The sequence below is a fragment of the Mus musculus genome, chromosome 7 (assembly GCF_000001635.26).
Source record: "Mus musculus strain C57BL/6J chromosome 7, GRCm38.p6 C57BL/6J".
Classification (NCBI taxonomy): domain Eukaryota; kingdom Metazoa; phylum Chordata; class Mammalia; order Rodentia; family Muridae; genus Mus; species Mus musculus.
This window is the reverse complement of record NC_000073.6, coordinates 12,137,053-12,159,220: the sequence shown is the minus strand read 5'-3', so window position 1 is coordinate 12,159,220 and position 22,168 is coordinate 12,137,053. Positions and strand designations below refer to the sequence as shown.

General features: G+C 37.5%; 1 protein-coding gene and 1 pseudogene across 1 annotated transcript; both read right to left on the bottom strand.

Moving 5' to 3' along the window:
- Positions 1 to 5,815: 5,815 nt before the first annotated feature.
- Vmn1r78 (vomeronasal 1 receptor 78) lies at positions 5,816 to 6,757 on the bottom strand. The gene has a single exon (NM_134208.2). It carries the CDS (start codon positions 6,755 to 6,757, stop codon positions 5,816 to 5,818), a length of 942 nt encoding a protein of 313 aa, NP_598969.2.
- Positions 19,910 to 20,895, bottom strand: Vmn1r-ps63 (vomeronasal 1 receptor, pseudogene 63; annotated as a pseudogene).

Here is a 22,168-nt window from a genome sequence, read left to right as displayed (position 1 = left end):
GAGTTATAAAATATAGACTAGATATTATAAATGTATATTTTATAGTTTTCATAATTGCTGCATTCGTATTCAGCTTATATCTAAAAAGAAAAAGAGTCTTCTATTTGATTAAGAGGGGAAATTATTGAGGTTTGGTGTTTGCTATCTATTGTAATGCTAAATACCGACTTCAAGGCCTGGTTACTCCCAGGGATGAGAAAATCTGCACATAGACCAAAGTGATGCTATGTGAACTTGCAACCCAAGTTACCATTAGTTGGTGAATAAATATTCCTATAACCTATAGCTGGGCAGAATTGAGGTAGGTGACATTTGGTGTTCCCAGACTTGGGGTCTGAGGAGAACTATAAGGAGGGCGAGAAGAAGGTAGAAAGAGGAAGAAACCACTCTGGGATAGGTGAATTATGAAAACGTAACTATGTGGGCTACCAAATTGGAGTTAAGAGTTGCCCAGATGGAACATGTCAAATTATACCTTGGGGTTATTGATGGAGAAGTAGATCTTAATAGCATAGAGGGTAGGTATATGCCTACTTTGGTGCTGATTAAGGCTTAATATAATAATAAAAGTTTTGTGTCTTTTATCCTAGAACTGAATGGTTAAAAACAGGACAGAAACCTCCTATGGAGATTAAATATTTTCTACAACTTGCAGGTGAAACATTAATAGCCTGCAAAGAAAGACAAAACATTGCTAATGTTTCTGAAAGGAAAAAAAATTGATCTCTCTTGCTGAGAAGAAACTTTTATAACAATTGCAAAAGGGGAAATGCATGGTGATAGTCTAGAAGAGCACTGATACCAACACCTATATGGTGCATATGTACACAATTAGAAATGTTAGTGTGGCAGAAATGTCCCAGGCAGATATATAAATATCCCCCTGCCTTTATTTAAGCCTTTTTACATGGACACTTTCTCCCTGCAAGGTGTGGTAGTTGACACCTTTGGTTTCAGCACTAAAGAAACAGAGGGATTATAATTTCCTCCACAATGAAACAAACAAACAAACAAACAAACAAAATAATGAAAACCAAACCAACCAACAAGAAAATTACCACAACCATCCAAAAAATATTTAAACAAAATAACTGAAAGTTTAAGAAGTGATTTGAACAATGATATCTAGGAATGTGAGTATAATGTGTTTGAAACATTTCATCACCTCATCCATTATGTCAATGACTGAGAACTATGAAACTATAGACCCCCAAAGGGGATCCAATCTAATTACATTCATATTAAGTCTTCCCAAATTTGAATATTTGCACTAAAGCACTAGTATGCACAAAGCCATTTCTTATGCTAGTGTCACTGTTGTGTATGCATGTGAGAGCATCTTACTTACTCTTACCTTACAACATCTTACCTTACTCTACCATTGTACCACTTTTCTAGACAGGGTACGTTACTAACACGTAGTAGCCAAAATGGAAATTCATGGTGCCACGTGCCACCCCAGTTTCTGCCTTCCATGTAATGGGACCAATGCAAATGTTTTGAACCATATTTGTAAGTGTACACAGATGTTCCAACTCAGTCTTCCTGATTACAATGTGAGTACATCCTTGACTAGGCCATCACCCATACCTACGGCATCTCTTCTAGATTGTTAAAATCTTGCTGAAATGTCAATTCCCCAGTCTCACTTTTAGCATGTAAACAAACTAAATTTAGGCAGGTTTATCAAACAACCAATTTTGTTTTATTCTGTTAATTTAGAACAGTGAGTATTCTCCCATGTAAGGATTTTGATGGAGGGAGTACATCCTCTAACGACAGAACTGTGATACTATGTGATGTCAGAACTTCTTCCCAAATGCAAATGACTGTCTTTTTTTCCTGACTCAGCTATTTATCACCCCAGTTACTCACTATGAGAGGAGTCTTCAAGCACTCAACAGTCAGACCCTCCATGAATCTCCATGTTTCTCTCCGTTGATTCCCACTTCTCTACCATGGCAAATTTATCTTTGCAATGTCCAGTGATGAGAAACCAATTTAAAACCAGTTGAGAAATCATGTGCTCCTGGCTATACTTTTGTTGCTAAAACCACTGGGCAAACATCTCCCTAAACCTTTGCAGCTTCTGCTTTACCTACAAGTCATTGTCACTTGGCTGAGCACTAGAGGAGTGAAAGATGGCCTTTTCAGAGTTCACAACAGAAACCTGGCTTAGAATAAACTTTATATTTTTAACATAAGATTATTTGCTTTTGACTCAAGGTTATATGATTCCCTGAGCTGTGAACCCATTCTTTTGTGAATCCCAAAAAGATTCAACTATAGCAGATTGGTATCTGTTTTGTGAGTGAGGATCTGTTTCAACGGTTGGTGGATGTATAAAAACTATAAATTGAAAAGAGAACAGACATAATTAACATGAAAAATTAACTAAAGAGTTCTGTCTCAGTTGGTTTCATCCTTACATGACAGTAGACTAAACACAAAAGTATAAAAGAAGCAAGCAAACAAAATGAGGGGAAGAACCCTTTGCTTCTGGTTGAATCACATAAGGTGTCATAACAGCTCCAGCTCTGTATCTTTAATGCAATTCTTGATGACTCCCTAGAGGGAGACCACACTCTAACCGTGGATAGGAAGTCACTGTGGTAAAAGGGGACAGTACCATACTGGAAGAAATAGTAAGATTAGCATTTATCTTCCAGTAATTCTGATTCTGTTTTTTCACACATGCTCATTCCATAGCTATTAAGATTTCCTAATTTCCACATTTTTTTAAAATCCAAAGTGTCTCAGTGAACAAGGTCACTGTGTTGGTATTCATTCCTGTGGATTATATTCTGCATCTTACTTAATTAAAGCAACACTGGTCAGAAGAAGCATTCATGTGAAAATATTTGTTCTTTTGAAACCACCACTTATCTCATGGTGTGTCAATGTTTTCTTCCCAAATATAAATTTCAGATGACATGATCGATCCTATCAATTAGAATGGTTGGAGAAAACCACTGGCATTTAATATCACCACACAGAAGAAGGAGGCTGGCACAATTTTGTGAGTTTAAGATCAGCTTGGATTACATTATTTCTGGGACAGTCTGAGCTGCATAAGGAGAAACATTCTCAAAAAGAAAACCAAATCAAATAGACAAACAGAAAGGATGCATGAAGTAGTGAGGCAGCCCTGGAATGCTGTACTGGGGGTAAACGCCGCAGAATTGGGTGCAAAGTTAATTGCAACTTCTTATTGAGTTGTGGAGCATGCCAATCTAAAAGACACACTTTTGCAAAAACAAGAAACACCAATATACATATGTGTATATATAATACAATATACAATATACAACACATACACATATATCCTGCCTCAATTTTCTGAAAACACTTTCTATAATTTTGTAGTAGCATTTCCATGATATAAAAGTTGAGACGTTTTTATTATTTTGGCCTAACTGCTGATTATTTTTTTAAATGGTATTATCTGAGATAGCCTCAAGCTCATAGAAAAAAATGCACAAAGTTAATAAAAAGCTTATCCATACAAGTTTAGTTAGATCATATTGCTACATAAGAATGCTTGCCTGAAAACTGAGGTGCCCTATGATCCGTAAATAGTGCTGTCGTAGCTTATGTCACACTGAGCTTACTATACATAGCCTACCTAAATCACACATTACTATATGTCACACAGAGCTTACTATACATATTCTACCTAAATCACACATTACTATATGTCACACAGAGCTTACTATGCATATCCTACCTAAATCACACATTGCGTCACATAACCCCAGCTGAGTTATTAAAAGTAGACAATTTGTTTCTATATAGCATTATTATTTCATCTTTTAGCATCTTTAATATTTTCATCACAATGGTGCTGTTTGTGGTAGAAAAAAATACAATATTTTCATGAAAATTCTAAGCAAGAATAACTGTAGCATTTGCAAATTTCAGTCTTTAAAATTTGTTTACACTCAAATTATGGAAAAATATTTCATAAGACAAAGTACTGTTCAGATGAACAAAAGTATGGCAGTAAAATCCTCAGAGGTTTTGAGATGTCACGAAGTGACAATTTTGTAATATGCATAGAATGCTCAGAGATAATGAATTAGACAAAACTTAAATAGTTAAATCAGAAGATTAAAAATATGCTCAGTTTCATACAAACAAAAATAAGAAAAATATTTCTTGTTTTGTGAAAGAGTAAATGGGAACTAAACTAAAGATCAGGTACCTGAATGAAACAAACCTCTAAGTGTAGATAGATATAAACCATCTAAACAAACTGGAGGATGTATCAAAATTATTTAGAAAACAGTAAGTTGATCCCTCATAAGAATGTCACTAAAGTCAGATGTTGAAGGTCTCCCCACCAAATTCCATGTTATATATGTTACAATCAACATGGAGATTTTGGAACTTTTAGAAGATCAGTGGTAAGCATATGCCTTAGTGGCATGTGCGTATTCTAAGAGGGTACTGAAGGAATCCACAACAGACATATTTCTTTTTTGGAGAAAAGTAATTTTTTCCAGGAAAAGTTATTATAAATTAAGTACATTATTAATATAATTCCTGAGGAGAAAGGGACACCCCAGAGGTATATTTCCCTAAACATGTGAATATATGCAAAGAACAGAATTTGCGCACAATTAAAATATTTTAATTATCCTTGTAGAAAGTGGATGTTATAGCACACAGAATGTCATAGGAGTAAAATGAATGGAAAATGTCACAGGGGATGATGACAAGTTTTAATTACTTTATATTTTAAATTACACATTAATTATATATAGTAATGATTATATTATGGTACTTTCATTCATTCACATTATGTGATTATGTCATATTTTTCCTTAATTACCTCATTCATACCACCATTTTACTCTCTCTGGGGTTCTTTTGACCTCAGTAATCCATATTTTACTCTGATTCTATTTTGTTCCTTGTTTTCACATGAAAGAAAATGTAATACTTGCCTTTGTAAGGCTAATATTTTAAGGAGACATATGTTCTTTTATTTTTCTACAAAATTTTCAAGCCAATGATGACATTTGAAGATGTAGTAATTACATACTAGAAACAATGAACAACAGTGAGAAACTGGAGAGCTGGTTCATTGGGAAAAAACTCGTGATTTTGCAAAGGAACTGAGTTCTGTTCCCAGCAAGTACACCAGGTGGCTCACAACTGCATATAACTCCAGTTCCATAGGATTCAACATGCTCTTCTTGCAGCTGTAGGCATCAGGCAATGCACATGGTGCATATACATGTACTGAGGCACATGAACATACACAAAATAAAAAAAAAATCTCAGGGCCTAGGAGATCGCTTGGTGGCTGAGAACACTGATAGCTCTTCTAGAATACCCAGGTTTTATTTCCTGCACTAAATGTTGGCACACAAATGTCTATAACTCCAGTTCTAGTGGGTTTAAGGCTATCTTCTGCTCTCTGAAGGAATATTATGCATGTGGTGTACAGACATACATGCAGGAAAAATTAACATACACACAAAAATTAAGGTATGAACACATGTACAAATATGTGTATATGTATGAGAGAGAGAGAATAAGATCTGATTTCAGAGGTGTATTTTTTCATTAAATTGCCTATTATTGAATAACTCTTATAATAGGATTCTATGTATTTGAAAAATTGCTTATTATTGGATAATAAATACTGTAAAAGTAAAAAAAAAACACTATGATAAAACAAACTTGATCAAATCACATGAAAAAGGTGTCTGTTAAAAGAAGATTGACATTTTCAGACTGCAGTCTTAGCATTCTACAATAGATACAGGGATATTGCAATATACAAGAAGAGAGAGGTTACCTTGGCTCATGCAATATTTGAAGGAAGCCATCTCTTTTTGCAGAAGGATAAAAAGAAGCTGCAACTAGACTTGAAACTGGTGATGAGAACAAATGGGAAATATATTGGAAAACATAATTCTAAAAATATAAACATACTTACTCCCCATAGTCCTGAGCCTTTGAAGTAGACTGTAAATATTACATGTATAGAAGAGATTGAGTAAGAGATGACAAATGTACAAACCAGGATGAGGATAGTTTTGGTGGCTTGGTCCTCAGGAGAGACTTTTAGAAAATGCTGAGCACTATGGATATGCTTGACTTGTCTCTTGTGTCTGTAGAGGACACTCACCATGGAAATACTTGAGCAGGCCATGAGACCCAGGCACAAGCCATCAGAGAAGCAGAGTAGAAACATATACAGAGCAGTTGCCACATTTCTGGAAGTAAACCATGAGCAGTATCCATAATTCACCATGTTAGTTACATTTTTGTTATAACTGGGTCCTAACACTCTTGCTGGAGTCAAGATGTTTAAAAGCATGTACACAAGCCAACTGACTGAGCAGGAGGGACCAATGTACTTGGTGGCTCTGTGTTTAAACATTATCCACCTGGTGTTGCTGGGGCTGATTGTGATTGCTTGGAAGCAACTCAGTAGGCACATAGCATACAGGGACATCCCCCTCATTATTCGGTAAATATAAACTACCAATTTACAACCAATATCATCCAGGAAATATTTAAATCCCAAATCTGACAGTGTCTCTGGAATGCCTTTTGAAATGATAGTTAAGCAGTTAGCAAAAGTCAAGTGCTTTATAATCACATCTTTGGGCATTAAATGCTTTCTGGTGGTTATCATAAAGACATAATGAAATAGTATTGAGGAATTACCAAGGATTCCCACTGTAATATGAAAGAAAAAGAATATTCCCGTTGCCAAGCTTGCAGGAGTCATTTTCATTCCTATTAAAAGGGTAAATAAATTTATTATGATTACAACCTTGAAATTAAACTGAGTGTCCTTTATTTCATAGAGTTAGCTTAAAGAAAATAATTATCACTTTATTGAATTTATATAGGTCTGAGGAATGTTTAAAAGTTTTTTCTTTATATAAGTATATATTACTACATTATTTCAATGAAAAATATTAGATATATTTACTAAAGTTTAATGTTTTCTCTGGATGTGGTGTTTGACCTCTTTCACCTTAGGACTCAAGAGACAGAGGAAGACAAATCTATGAATTTGTGGCCAATCTGGTCTACAGAGACAGTTCCAGGACAGTCTTTGCTACACACAGAGAAAGGTCCTAATCATGAATGGACAGACACAGTTCCAAAACATCTTTTAACCTCCACACATATGCACTCTTATCTACACATGCTCTCCCCATCAATAGATAAATTATAATGAATATTTTAAAAGCATTAGAATGATGATCAACACGAATGCGAGTAGAAAGCAACAAAGGTTTGTTTCAAGTACTCAGAGTTTTGTGTTTATGACGAACTATTCTATAGATCAGCTGAGGAACAGTAGAACTATTATTCACACAACTGAACTGTATGCTCAGAATGGTTAACCTGGTAAATATTTATAGTTTGATATTAGATCCAATATTAAATGTAAGGGGATTGTGGTTAATACATATGAAATTCTGGAAACTAAGAGAGCTACACAGGTGGCCATCATCTAAATTCAAAACTGTCTTTATTTAATAAGTTAGCAATATTGAGTTTAAGGTCACAATGAGGAGTTTGTATTTTTGTCTTTAAGAAAAATATAAAAGTGTACTAGTTAGGAGTCTAATATGGTGGAGTTTTGTTGTCGTTTTGGGTTGGCTTCACAGTAATCCCTTACATCAGGCATATATACAATGTCTTCTGAAACTCTAGACAGTAGCCAAGATAATATGAATAGAGAAAGCCAGACATACCTGAGTCCATTTTCCAGATGTGCACAGGTGAAATAGACAGGCTTCATATGACAAAAGCAGTGTATCTGTATGTTCTTACACATAACATGTGAGCTGGACATTTGTCATATTTCAAATAGCTGAAACACTAAGACAATAAACATAATCCTAACATGTATTTACTCCTTACCTGTAATCCATTCAATTTTTACCTAAATCTTCAAGCACCCATAAAATTCACTCTGTTTTCTGGTAAAAAAAATTCATCCTATAATTCTACAATTGATGAGACAACTTAATTTATTCATACAAGTATTCTATTTCACACATTTCTATGATCTCAGTATTGCGAAACAAAAACAGAATGCAGAGCTTTCCAAATGTCTGTAAATAATTGAGTGGGCAGAAGGTAAAGAACAAAAGCATCCCAAGGTATTTAGCATAAAATGGGGAGGTAGCTCATGGCTTTTCCAGGTAGATTCTTGCAAATCTCTAGGAGTGATCCCAGTGTCATCTGTAAAGAAAAAGGAAGAATCCAAATAAATCTTTCTTTTAAAACTAAGAACTAGATAGAATTGTGCAAAAAAAAAAAAAAGACAGTGATAAGATAATTGATATGGAGATGATGAAAAAGAGACAGAGGCAAAGTGATGAAAGGAAAGAAGAAAATAAGGTGATATCAGTGATAAGAGAGAATCAGTAGCAGTTTATGTGAAGAAGAGGGTCACACAGCTTAGGGAGGACTGGAGACAGTGGACTTTGCCCAGAGTTGTAAATACTCAACTTCATCAAAAACCCATTCAACTTCCCACTCCGTAAACGAATACCAGAGCCCTGTTTTCCTATCCTGCCTTTTCTGTCACCTTTGGTCTTCCTTCCTTCCTTCCTTCCTTCCTTCCTTCCTTCCTTCCTTCCTTCCTTCCTACCCTCCCTCTCTTTTTCTCTTCCCTGGTTTCACTTTCTGCTTTCCTTCTATTGTTCTTACTTCCTTCTTTTCAGCAGAGTTTTTTGTAAGTATTTCATAATACAGATTTCAAGTGAAATTAATATAAAGAAAGGTACTTGGTGAAGAAAATAATATACATCAAAGAACAGGAGCATGGCTTCTTCAATGACTTTTTAAAAAAAGTATTTAGTTCTTACTATTTCTATGCAGTGGTCACTCATCTTATTGCTCAATGCCACCACGATGGTGTGTGTCACCATCAAAGATCTGCTAAAACTGTACTGAGACACTAGTCCAGATTTAAAAGTTCATGACCTCCTTTTGTTTCTTCCCAGCAGATTGGTGATTATCAATTTAACAATCTATTAATGACAGCATCTCCACAAGGGTATGAAGTAAAATTTAAACACGTTGGTTGTGAGTTCCTAGTGGGAAACAAAAAAGTAGTGCAAATTACACAAGCAATTTCAAGGACTCAATTAAGAAGCAGAAAGGGAACTTTTCTGTCAGTCCTTGGGGCACAGTTTATGGCAGAGAAGTGTGTAGAAGGGACAGAGCTTCACTGCTATTAACTTATAAGCAAGTTGCATGGCCTTGCCCCTGAAGAGCCTTTCCCCCTACTCAGCATCATACACAGTTTAAAAGTCTCAAAATGTTTTTGTCCCAAAACCACTCTGGACAAATGACTAACTCTGGTGCTTATTAACATATCAAAGCAGGTTCTGGCTGCCAGACTCTCATAGCATTACAAGTGCCTCTTACAGAGTCCTGGCTTGTCTTAGCACTTCTCTCTCCTGCTCCTGCTATTCTAAACTTTTCTTAATTTGTCTTTTCTTCTCCCAGTTTCTCTTTTCTATAAGCCCAGATATTTTGACCATGTATTCTTGGGCTCATTGTGCTCCTTTTGATCGTCTTTCTCTTTGCACTTGGTGGTGGTGGTGGTGGTGGTGGCTCTTCTTCTTCTCCTTCTCTTCTCCCTCTCCCTCTCCCTCCCCCTCCCCCTCTCCCTCTCCCTCCCCCTCCCCTCCCCCTCCCCCTCCCCCTCTTCTTCTTCTTCTTCTTCTTCTTCTTCTTCTTCTTCTTCTTCTTCTTCTTCTTCTTCTTCTTCTTCTTCTTCTTCTTCTCCTCCTCCTCCTCTTCGTCCTCTTCATCCTCCTCCTTCAGAATAATATATATAATAATATTATATATATAATATGCATACATGTATATGTATGTATGTATATGTACATATACATGTATATATATTCCAGATTTTATTCCCCCCAACTCCTGTCCACCCTCTGACTATTCCACACACCATACTTCCTCTCCAACTCCTCTCTCCACTAGGATGTCCCCACCCCCCACCAAACTGACCTCTAAACTCCCTGTGGCCTCCAGTCTCCTGAAGGTTAGGTGCATCATCTCTGATTGAACACAGAGTTGACAGTCCTCTGCTGTATGTGTTTTGGCGACCTTATATCAGCTGGTGTACACTGCCTGGTTGGTGGTCCAGTGTTTGAGAGATCTCAGGGGTCCAGGTTAATTGAGACTGTTGGTCCTCCTACAGGGTTGCCCTCCTCCTCAGCTTCTTTCAGCCTTTCCCTAATTCAACCACAGGGGTCAGCAGCTTCTGTTCATTGATTGGGTGAAAATATCTGCTTCTGACTCTTTCAGCTGCTTGTTGAGTCTTTTGGAGGAAGAACTTGGTTCCCTTGGCCTCTCTTCTTGATCTACTCTCCTCTGATGGCCAGGTTCATTCTCTACTAACCATGTCTACTATTCCATACCTGCCCCATAACCTTCCAGATGCCTCTGGCTGTTATATCTCTCACATCTACATTAAAGATCTTCCCCTTAAAGAAATCTTGGAATAGTCATATCCACATTTTCATTAAAAAATTTCCAACTTTCATGGAGTATGAGAGAAAAGAGAGGGCAGGAGTGTGTCGGCATTCCATCCTTCAGGTCTAGTTTTCCAAATGATCCACCAATGTGTGTGTCAATCTTTGTTGACTGCCATGCTGTAGAGCACTCAATTGTATGTATATAAAATAATTTATATTGGAAATTGATAAGTAGTTCTTCTTAGTGTGAGCTATGATGATTGAGGCTGCTGTGAACTTCGCTGTTATTGAATCCAGTTATACATAGGCATGGATAAGGAACAATTCTCATTAAGTACCATTGATTATTGGGATTTACCTTTGTCAGTATAATGACAAAGATTTACAAACTCACTGCAACAGTAGCCATGCTTCTAGTAGCAATACCAGAGGGTTGTTCTTTGATCTGTCTTTATTGACTCTTGATTGTGGTGGAATTTTTAATCCTTTTCAACTATATGTTTTGGAAATCAACAAAATTCTATTCTCATATGTATAAAACATAATGAAATGGAAAATTTTCTTTATGATATTTGATCATGACAAAATATATTGCCCTAAAAGTAGCTACCCTGGAGTCAGTTGAGGAGTCAAGAGCACTTGTTGCTTTTCAGAGTACCTGGTTGCGTTGCCAGAATCCACTCCTTGGGATAGAACCACCATGCCCTTCTTCATCTATTTCTTCAGTCTGTTCTTTCCAGTGTCTTGATATGAAAAGAAATATACTCAACTGTTGAGTACCATGGAAACACAATGTGTATTCTGTGGTGAATAGCTGTGGTTGTGTTAGACTCCTTTTTTTTTTTCTATTTATTTTTCCTTGGATATTTTTTTATTTACATTTCAAATGTTTCCCCCTTTCCATCACCCTCTGCCTCTATGAGGGTGCTCCCCCCACCTCCCTTTCCCCCACTCTGGCATTCCCCTACACTGGGTCATCGAACACCCTCCAGCCAGAGGGCCTCTCATCCCATTAATGTCCAACAAGGTCATCCTCTGCCATATATGTCTTCAGCGCCATGGGTCGCTCCATATGTATTCCTTGATTGATGGTCCAGTCCCTAGGAGCTCCGAGGGATCTGGCCTGTTGTCACTGTTATTTCGGGATTATGAATTTATTATTCTCTGGACACTTTCCAAATAAACCAAATATTATGTGTTTCCCTAATACCATCTATCTGAACATTTAGAATTACTTTCAAATCACTCTGCCTTAATATAATCTTGGCATAAAAACAAAACCAAATTACATCAAAAATTTCAAAAAGAAATTGGAAAGTGTTGAGAGGAACCTTTCTTCATGAGTCTTTAAAGATGTATAGAGATAGGCTGCTCTGGTTTGGGAAAAACAAAAACAAAAGCAAAAAAGCAAAACCTGGTTCATCCATAGGAACATCTTCAAAATGGTTGCCTTCATACTCAGTTCTTGGGACAAGGATTTGTTGTGATTGTGACTTGCTTTTCAGGCATCTTGAGGATTTCCACAAAAAACACTTTTCTCTTCAGGTTCAGGATAGTTCTCTCTTTGGATAATGAGAAGCGGGTCGATCACATTTACAGGATAATTAACACCACTATTCACTTTAATAGCATTCTAGAAAGTATTTCAGCCAAATTCATTGTTTCGATATCCTGTGAAAATAAGACTGTTTATGAAGCTATATGATTCCCATACAACACCCTTCTTCTGTCCAGATTCCCTAATAATCTGTTACCAATAACATATTTTGGAGTATCAGCAAGGATGTCCTTGTATTCTCTTGTGTTGGTGTTGTTTTTGACTTCTGATCCTGTGTTCTCACTTATGGCTCATTTCACAATTGTTAATTTTTCCAGATTTCTGGAGTGTTTTGGATCCCAAATGTTGCATGAACAGGGTTAAATCCTTGACAGAGGAAGGAGACAGGGAGTAAGAGGTGCCCAGGAGGTGTCTGAAGAGCAACTAAGAAAAGACAGAACCTAAAACAGGCTCATCTCTGGAGAGGGAGAGAGAGAGAGAGAGAGAGAGAGAGAGAGAGAGAGAGAGAGAGAGAGAGAGAGAGAGAGAGAGAGAGAGAGAGAGAGATTTTGAGGAAACATGAGGTTTGAGAGACATAGTATAAAGATGTTGTCTTCAGAAGAAGTAAATTAGTGTGAACTAAGCCAGGGGCTTTTTGTTCTCTCTTCTTTTTCTGTCAAATTCTACTTTTTACTGTTTACTTGTTTTTCAAAAGGGTTACTTGTAGCCTAGTCTGGTCAGAAAATCAATAAGAATTGAGGATGTCCTCCTGCCAGTGTTGTGTTTGTACTTCTTCAAGTATTTTTAATTTTTTGGTGTGTGTGTGTTTTCTGATTTATTTAGTTTTGAAAACAGTGTCACTTTATAAAGCCCCCACTGTTCTGGTACTCTACATATAGTCTAGGCTGTTCTCAAGCACCCAGAGATTCACTGCCTCTGTAATCCTTAGTGCTGGGATTAAAGGTGTATGCTGTCACCATGACTGGCATTTGGAAGTACTATAATTCTTAATGAGAATCGTGTCGACTGAAATTCACAGGCCATGTTCTTAACCACAAAGACTCTGTTCTTATTTCAAGAATCTATGACCTCAACCCAAAAGACAAATCCTAAATGCCATTATGCCTAAGAAGGCTGGAGGTTTGGGGATTAGAAATTCTGAAGTCTAAGTTACTCTAAAAACATAACATTGAAAATTTGAATATTGAAACTTCAAGCTTCAATTCTGCTTCAAAAATACAAGATGGCACAAGGTAAGGTTAGAAAGCCAAATTCTGATCATGGATTAGCCACAAGGTATGCTAATGATTGAATCTTCAGTGAAAAGATACATCATTTTTCTGTATTGATATTCATTCTTGTTGATGATGTTTTGAAATATAGTAAATTAAAGCAATTTTGGCCAGAAGAATCATTACTATGAAAATATTGCTTTCCTAAATCTAATACTTACTCCATTATGTATCAATATTTTCTTTCTTCATGTAGATTTCTGGGGATACAATTGATTCTAACACTAGAATGCTTGTAGAAAGCCAGCAGCCTTTAATCTCAGCATGTGGGTGATATGCCTAATGTAGTTCCCTGAGTTTGAGGCCAGTCTGGATTAAGTGGGGAGTTCCAAGAGAACAAAGGCTACATAAAGGAACTGTGGAAGAATGTATTTTTGACAACTATGAAATCAGCTATATATGAGGAAACAGTATCATAATTCATGAAAAATAAAAGCCAATTCTAATACCACGGTGTTGTAATACTCTACCTACAGTGATCCTTATTCCCAGGCTTTGTGTGGACTTGTGCTTGCATGTTCCTATCCCATGTTAATTGTTGATAGGAGTGCTTTTCACCTCAAATCTAGAGCCATAACATCATCTATATAAGGGACTGAGAAAACTTGTAACTGACTTTCCACCAATTACATGTCATTGCAAAGGTGTCCACATCACAGGAGCAAATACAATGACACAGTTAGGCATAGTTAGAAAGAGTCCATCTATGTGAGACCACAGTCTCAGAGGGAGGGATGCCAAAGGCAAAAAGAGCCAATGCTAATAACATGAAGTTGGTTCATTGCAATGATAAATGTGGGACAACAGAGAGCTTTCTCTAATGCACAGACATCCTTAAGGATTTCTGTAAACTCTAAAGAACTGAACAGAGTCATGAAGGAAGAAGATTCAGTGAATGATCTTTGTCTCCCTTTCTTCCAGTCTTATTTTCTAAAACATGGATTAATTTTTACTGTGCAGTTGTCATTCATTCTTTGTGAACTACACTGTAGTCCGCTCCATATTTATAAACTAACTTATATAGATAAGTATAGACTTTTTAGAACCAATTGCACTTATTAGAGTATTTAATTATTTATTTACATTCCAATTACACTTTCCCTTTTCTCTCTCCTTTCAGTATCTCCTCTTTATCTCCCTTCCTGCCTCCCATCTATGCTTCCTCCTTTTCTGTTCAGAAAAGGGCAGGCTTCCCTGAGATATCAACCAGACATGGTATATCAAGTTACCACATGTATAGTCATCTCCTGTCATATTAAGGCTAGAGGAGTCAACTCAGTAGGAAAAAAGTGTCCCAGTAGCTGGCAACTTAGTCTAATATTGTCAACTGCCCTGCTCCCACTTTCAGAAGGACCACAAGAAGATCAATTTATAGAGCAGTAACATATCTGCAGTGGGACTAGATCCATTTCATACATACTCCTTGGTTGGTTGTTCAGACTCTGAGGTCCTATGAACCCAGGTTATTTGACTCTGTGGCTTTTCTTGTGGTGTCTTAGACCCCTTGGCTCCTATACACTTCTTTCCCTTCATTTACTGGCTCTCTAAAGCTCCAACTAATATTTTGCTCTATGTCTCTTCATCTGGTTGGATTAGTTGCTCAGTGAAGCTTCTCTGATGTCAATTTGGGTAGGCACCAGTCTATGAGTATATAAGAATATCATTAGTAATCATTTTGTTGACTTTTCCCCCTCTTTCTGCTTGGGTCTGTTGTAGGTCACTGTGTTATTCTCACTCTGGGTCCTGGTTCCCCAGGCAGTCTCCATCTCATGGTATAGATCTTAAGCGTGTCTCACAATTTCTGCATTATCATTACTGCAGCACATCTTATAGGCAGACAAATTTTAGTTCAAAGACTTTGTGGCTGAATTGGTGTCCCAGTCCCTCCACAGGAAGTCTTTTCTGGTTACAGGAGATAGCCCATTCAGGCTACATATCCCCAACTGCTAGGAGTCTTAGCTAGAGTCATCGTCATAGATCTCTGGGAGTTTACACCACACTAGGTTTCTAGCTTATATGGTTAGGCTCTCTGATTCCAATTATCTTGATTAGTACTCTTCCCTCCAATATCTCACTACATGACCCTTCTTCTTCTCATATCCATCTCTGTACCTAGAACTATCTCCCCATTCCTGGGAGATGTTTATTATAATTCCCACTCACAATGAGATTAATGTGTCCCAAGCTTGAGTTCTACTCTTTATATATTTACATAGCTTCTCTTAGTGTGTGGATTTTAGGGTAGTTATCCTTTACTTTGTGGCTAATATCCATTTATAAATGAATAATTATTATGTTTTTCTTTCTGTGACTGGGTTACCTCACTCAGGTTGGTCCTGTCTAATTCCATCCATTCATTTGAAAATTTCATGATGTCAATGTTTTTACCACATGAGTAAAACCCCTCTGTGTTACAATCTCAGTAACACATTTTCTTTACATACATTTTAGTTGAAGGACATATGGATAGATTCCAGTTTTTGCCTATTATCAACAAAGCTGCTATTAACATAGTTTGTTGAACAAGAGCTTTTGTGGTATCATAAAGCATCCTTTGAGTATATACCCAGGAGTTTTATAATTGATTCTTCATGTAGTTTGAGTCCCAATTTTCTGCGGAACTGCTATATTGATTTCTATTATGGATATACAAGTTTGCATTCCCAACAGTATTGGAGGAGTGTTCCCCCCATCCTCCTCATTATGAACTGTACCTTGTTACTGATCTCATCCATTCTGACAGGGTTACAGTGGGATCTGATAGTCATTTTCATTTGCCTTTCCCTGATGGCAAAGAAAGGAAACAACATGTCAGAGTTAGGTTGGGTGGATAGAAGGAAGAGGAGAGGGACTACTGGCTAATTTGGGCTCAGGTAAATGGGAGGAGCCAAAGACATAGAGACTCTCAACTTTGCTAGAAGATTCTTTCCCAATAAGAGGACAGGACACATTGGCACTATCAAAAAGGAATGGGTGAGAGGAACATCCCTAAAAATGCAACTATGTGGTGGGGTCTGGTGAGGTTGGTATGGTTTTTGCCCTATCCCAACAATAGGGAAACAAGAAGGAGAGGTGGCTCCCCAAAATTCTGTTAGGCTGAGAAAGTGGCCCCAGTGTCTAAGAGGGAGAAGATCGGCTTCCCAGAAAGAAATGGAGGGCTTAACTGTAGATTTAGAGTTAGTGGTGGGAGGGCTGGAAGTAGGTGCCAGACTAAGATCAGAAATCTTATCCTATTCTTTTCTTCTGCCCTGCTTGTAAGCACTTTATTAACCTACCAGAGGTGATGAAAACAATTTGACACATCATTGATACAGAAGGTATTCCAATAGTCATGACAATGCCAACATCTGCATTGCAGTCAAATCACTGGGCACAGCAAACAGCATGTGTCCAGTATCCAAAACCATCTCCCCATTACTTCACACTTTGCATCTAGTAAAACATGTATTCTTTTATACTAATAATGATGAAAACTTATCAAGTAAAAATTACATTCACAATATCCAGTCTATTTGTATTTGGCAACCTTGAAAAAAGTACTCTAACAGCTATCCTAACTTGATGAGTTCTGTATTTAAATCCTTTTGTATTAAAACTTGCATTTATAAACCTCAGAATATCTTCTTAGACGTTCACCTGAGTATGCAGGAAGTGTAGATCAAGCAGGTCCCAAAAGTATAGAAGAGTTTGAAGATGTCCTGGACAGTTACCCAGGGTTTTTTTTTATGTAATAGGAGCATCATCTTTAGCCTTCTCGTCCTGTATATCTGACAGGTTTTTCTGTGAAGGAGGAGTTATAAAAGACTGTTTACCTTGTCTTTGTAAATCTCAGCACTCAACTTTTCTGTATACTGCTGTTTGTCCATAGCTTGGATGATATTCTGTCTGTAGTTGAAGCAAAAGCAGTTTTTGACCAGTGGCAAGCTTGCCATATTTTAAATAATCTACATGTGAAGGTTCGCCAGTGCTTATCTTTGCAGTTGAATTGGGATGCAGCCAGGAGCTGACATATCTCACTGTTAGAGTACTTTTTCCAAGGAGCTACAGATAGGTCATTACTCTCTCTCTCTCTCTCTCTCTCTCTCTCTCTCTCTCTCTCTCTCTCTCTCTCCCTCTCTCTCTCTCTCTCTCTCTCTCTCTCTCTCTCTCTCTCTCTCTCTCTCTCTCAGTTATATCTTTAAGCCATATAAAATGATAAAATGCCATGTTATTGATATTTCATCTCATTTATCTCATTCTTTTTAATCTTACTGTTTGTTTGTTTTTTTTAAAATCTGATGCTCAGACTTCTTTTGTATGTTCTGTGTCTCCATCTGCAGTTCAGCTCAGACCTCTTGCTATTATTGGGCCTACCCCTGTCTTCTCTTTCACAGAAAGAGGAGGGAGTTTCTGATTTCTCTGTTTGTAGCTGGCAGCCCCCAAGATTTACTTTTATGGAGTTTAACCTGGAGCTATGCTTCACTGGATACCTGACTGTGGCTGAGTGGAAGATGTCCTCAACTGCTATTGATCATACACTTGGGAATTTATCCCATGTGAGCTACACATTCCCTGAGCTTCTCAGGGAATGTCTCAGATGTATGTGTATCCCAGCTATGGGCTTTTTTTTTTTTTTTTTTTTCGAGACACGGTTTTTCTGCATAGCCCTGGAACTCACTCTGTTGACCAGGCTGGCCTCGAATTCAGAAATCCACCTGCCTCTGCCTCCCAAGTGCTGGGATTAAAGGCGTGTGCCACCAATGTCTAGCATTATGGGCTTTTTATGTCACAGGTATGGGAAGGAACACAGGACTCCCTTCCATGTGGTTGGACTTTTTATCAGGAGTATGCTGCATGTCATTGGTGCCTCTGGCCCTCAAAAGCATGCATGCCTAGCATGCACACACAACCCACTTTGGCTGCTTCCTTGAGTATCCCAACGACTTATTTTTCAGTGTGCCCCAAATCACTAAAAGACAGAATGCAGAGATTGGACCTAGGCCCTATACATATTTGGAGCAGATGTTCAGGTTGGTCTACATGTGGGTCCCCTAACAATTGGAGCACAGATGTCTATGTTGCCTGCCATTTGATACACTTCTCATAACTGAACTGCCTGATTGAGCATCAGTGGAAGAAAACATGCTTAGTCTTGCTGGGTGTAATTTCCTAGGGTGGGATGATACTCAAGGGGTGTGTCCCCTTCTCTGAGGAGAACAGAAGGGGATAATTGAGGATGAGATTTATAAGGGGGAGACTGGGAGGGGAGGAGAGAGGGGACTGTGATCAGGATATAAAGTAAATAAATAAATAAATTCTTGGAAAAAAAAAAGAATCACTAGACATCCCTTGGTCTCCCATTCTTCCTTACCTTTTACTAGGAAACAGCATTCCATCTAGGACGTCTCTTCAGGCTTTAAGCTGGGATTCTGTGCCCTACATTTGGTGCATCAAATATAAATATAATTACTTGGGAGGTTCTCTTATGCCCCCTTTCCAACCAAATAACTGAAGCACATTTCTACTCCTGCTTGAGGATATTTAAGCTCCTAATAAAGACTCAGAGATGCTATTTTCATTAAGAAGTTGCTGGCACTAAGATGGGAAGGCTCTCATCTCCTCTAACCCATTTAGACTGCCAATGTGCAGCAAATGCCTCCTTGCTTGCCATCTGCCCTTTTGTCCCGGCCCACTCGAGTTCCTCAATGTCATCATGGCTACTCTTTAATCACAACTTTATGACAAATCCTCCTAGTCCATCCACATGATCTCTCCACCTTTCTTCTTCTCTTTCTGTTTAATTTTTCTTGCGATTCCAAGACTGGGGTGCAAGTCCTGCACTTTTCTCATTTTCTGCCCAGCTATTGGCTGATCAGTATTTTATTAACCAATTAGAGGTGATGGAAAACAATTTTTATACATCATTCATGAAGGAGATACTCCAGTGATCATGACAATGCCAAGACCTGGATTGGAACCATATCACTGGGCACAACAAAGCATATGAACAAACAGGAATAGAAAAGAATCCTCCAATATTTTTATATTTAAAAATCATGAATGTCAAGTTGACAATATAGACTTGTGTTCTTCACATTTCATTGTTGATATGACTGTGAGCCTATTTCAAAGAAGTTCAATTGAAGACAGAAATCCCATGTGAATCTGGGTGATATAGTCCACTAGGCTAAGGCAGTCTTAATAAAAAAGGAGTGAAGAAAAAGAACTGAGCACAGGGATGTGCATCTGTACTTTATCACTGTCAATTCAATGATATTGTATATACTATGCTCCTCTCACCACAAATCTATCTTTTCCATTGCTTTTACTTTACATTATGGACAGAGACTTCAGACTGTAGGGCAAAAGAAACCTTCTTTGAGTTACCTTTGTTAGGTATCTTGTCAGAAAAACAAGAAAAGTTAATAACATGTCTATGAAATTGTTTACCACAAATTGACTACTGATCACTGCACATCATGAGGTAGTCTGTTATGAAAAGCTTAATATTTTCAAATTGCAGTTTTAGCATTGTACAACGTATAAAAATATCCACCAATATATAAGCAAAGAAAGATGACCAGGGCTCATATTCTAATTGGAGTAAATTACTGCTAACCAAAGCAGGGCAAAACAGAATAAAACTGGATTTCATATTGGTGATAAGAACAAAGGGACAAAATATCAGAAAGCACAGTTCTACCATTTTTTTGCCCATGGCATTGGATATTTGGATCAGGTCCTAATTACAGCCACAAAGGAAGAGAATGAGTAAGAGATGACAAATGTGCACAACACGATGAGGATAGCCTGTGTGGCTCTGTCTTCAGATAAGACTTTTAGAAAATACTGGGTACTGTTGACATGCTTGACTTGTCTCTTGTGTCTGTAGCAGATACTCACCATGGAGACACTTTAGTAGGCCACAAGACCCAGACACAGTCCATCAGAGGAGCACAGTAAGAACCAATACAGTGCAGCTCTCACATGGCTAGAAGTAAACAATGAACAGTATGCATAACTCAATCTGTTAGTCACATCGTTCTTGTAACTGAGGCCTGACACTCTTGCTGGAATCCTGAGGTTTAGAAGCAGGTGCACAAGCCAACTAATTGAGCACTTGGTTGCTCTATATGTAAGCACCATCCATCTAGAGTTGCTGGGTATGATTGTGATTGCTTTAAAACAGCTCAATAGGCACATGGCACATAGTGACATATCCCTTGTTATTTGAGAAATATACATTATTTGTTTGCATCCAATGTCATCCAGGAAAATCTCAAATAAAAACATGACACTGTATGTGGAATGCCTTTTAAGAGGTTAGTCATGCAGTTGGAAAAATTCAAGTGTTCCATAATCATATCTTTGGGCATTTTTTTGTATTTTTAATATTTTTATTAGGTATTTTCCTCATTTACATTTCCAATACTATCCCAAAAGTCCCCCATACCCTCCCCCCAACTCCCCTACCCACCCACTAAATGCTTTCCAGTGAATATCAAAATGACATAATAAAATAATATTGAGGAATTGCCAAGCATTTCCACTGTAAACTGACAGAAGAAAAAATTCATATTGCAAAGTTTTTGCAGGTCATTTTTATTTGTATTAAAAAAGGAAATAAATTTATCATGTTCTGGAGACCCTGTATTATGTGTATGCATTATTACATGCCATTATCTTTTTTTATTACGTATTTTCCTCAATTACATTTCCAATGCTATCCCAAAAGTCCCCCACACCCCCCCCCACTCCCTTCCCCACCCATTCCCATTTTTGGGCCCTGGCATTACAATGGAGGAGCTAGAGAAGGTATCCAAGGAGCTAAAGAGATCTGCAACCCTGTAGGTGCAACATTATGAACTAACCAGTACCCCGGAGCTCTTGACTCTACATGCCATTATCTTAAATAAAGCATTTAACACCATATTATATTTATATAGCAGGAATTAAAATGGATTAATTTATGGAGATAAAGAAACCTAGTGTTGACTCTACAGAAAAGTAAAAGGTTTTAGATACAATATAAGTTTGTATTTGTATTCTTCAACAAAATTTTAAAATAATTATCAAGATCTAATGGAAGTATTACTTAAATTCCTGCATGTTGTGACATTAACTCTTGTTAATCATAATATCAAATGATGCACAGGGATCTGGGGATATGAGAAGATACAAAGCCACATAGGAACTGATTAATTTTGAGTAAGAAAGATGATGGAGGATTCACACACTCCATCCCAATGCTCTGGTGAGTCTCAGCAATTCTCAGGATGAAACTCAGAAAGACACAATCACTTCTTGCTTGAATGGTTGGTGTAACTCAATGATCAGAACTTATGATCTTGAATAACTTTGTGTACGATGGATATTGATTTGCACAATGGGAATATATCTATAGTCCCTCACTGTGCACACATAAAAATTTTAAATTACTCTATAGCTGAAAAAGTCTCAGAGGACAATGTTAGAAATATAAGCTGTAGGTAGAGGCAAAAGTAATAATAGCAAATAAAAGGCACCAAGAACTAAGAAGTAAAACTGCATGACATTAAAAGCTTTTTGTCCATTAAATGAAACTACCTGGCAAGTGAAGACTTAACCTATCAAATAAGAGAAAATCATTGAGTTCTGCATTTCAATTAAGACCTTAAGATATAGAAAGGAAAATAATGGTTAATTGCTCTCTTCATAATCTTTCCAGTCAACCATCATGCTAATGAAATGGGCTTTTCTTTCTTTCTTCTTCTTATTATTTTATTTGTTTACATTTCAAATGTTGTCCCCTTCCCAGTCTCCCCTCCATGAACCTTCCACCACATTCCCCTTCCCTTCACCTCTAAGAGGGTGCTCCCCCACCTACCCATGCA

Coding starts and splice junctions, on each gene's coding strand:
- Vmn1r78 (NM_134208.2), bottom strand. CDS start 6,757: ATGAAAATGACTCCTGCAAGCTTGGCAACGGGAATATTCTTTTTCTTT.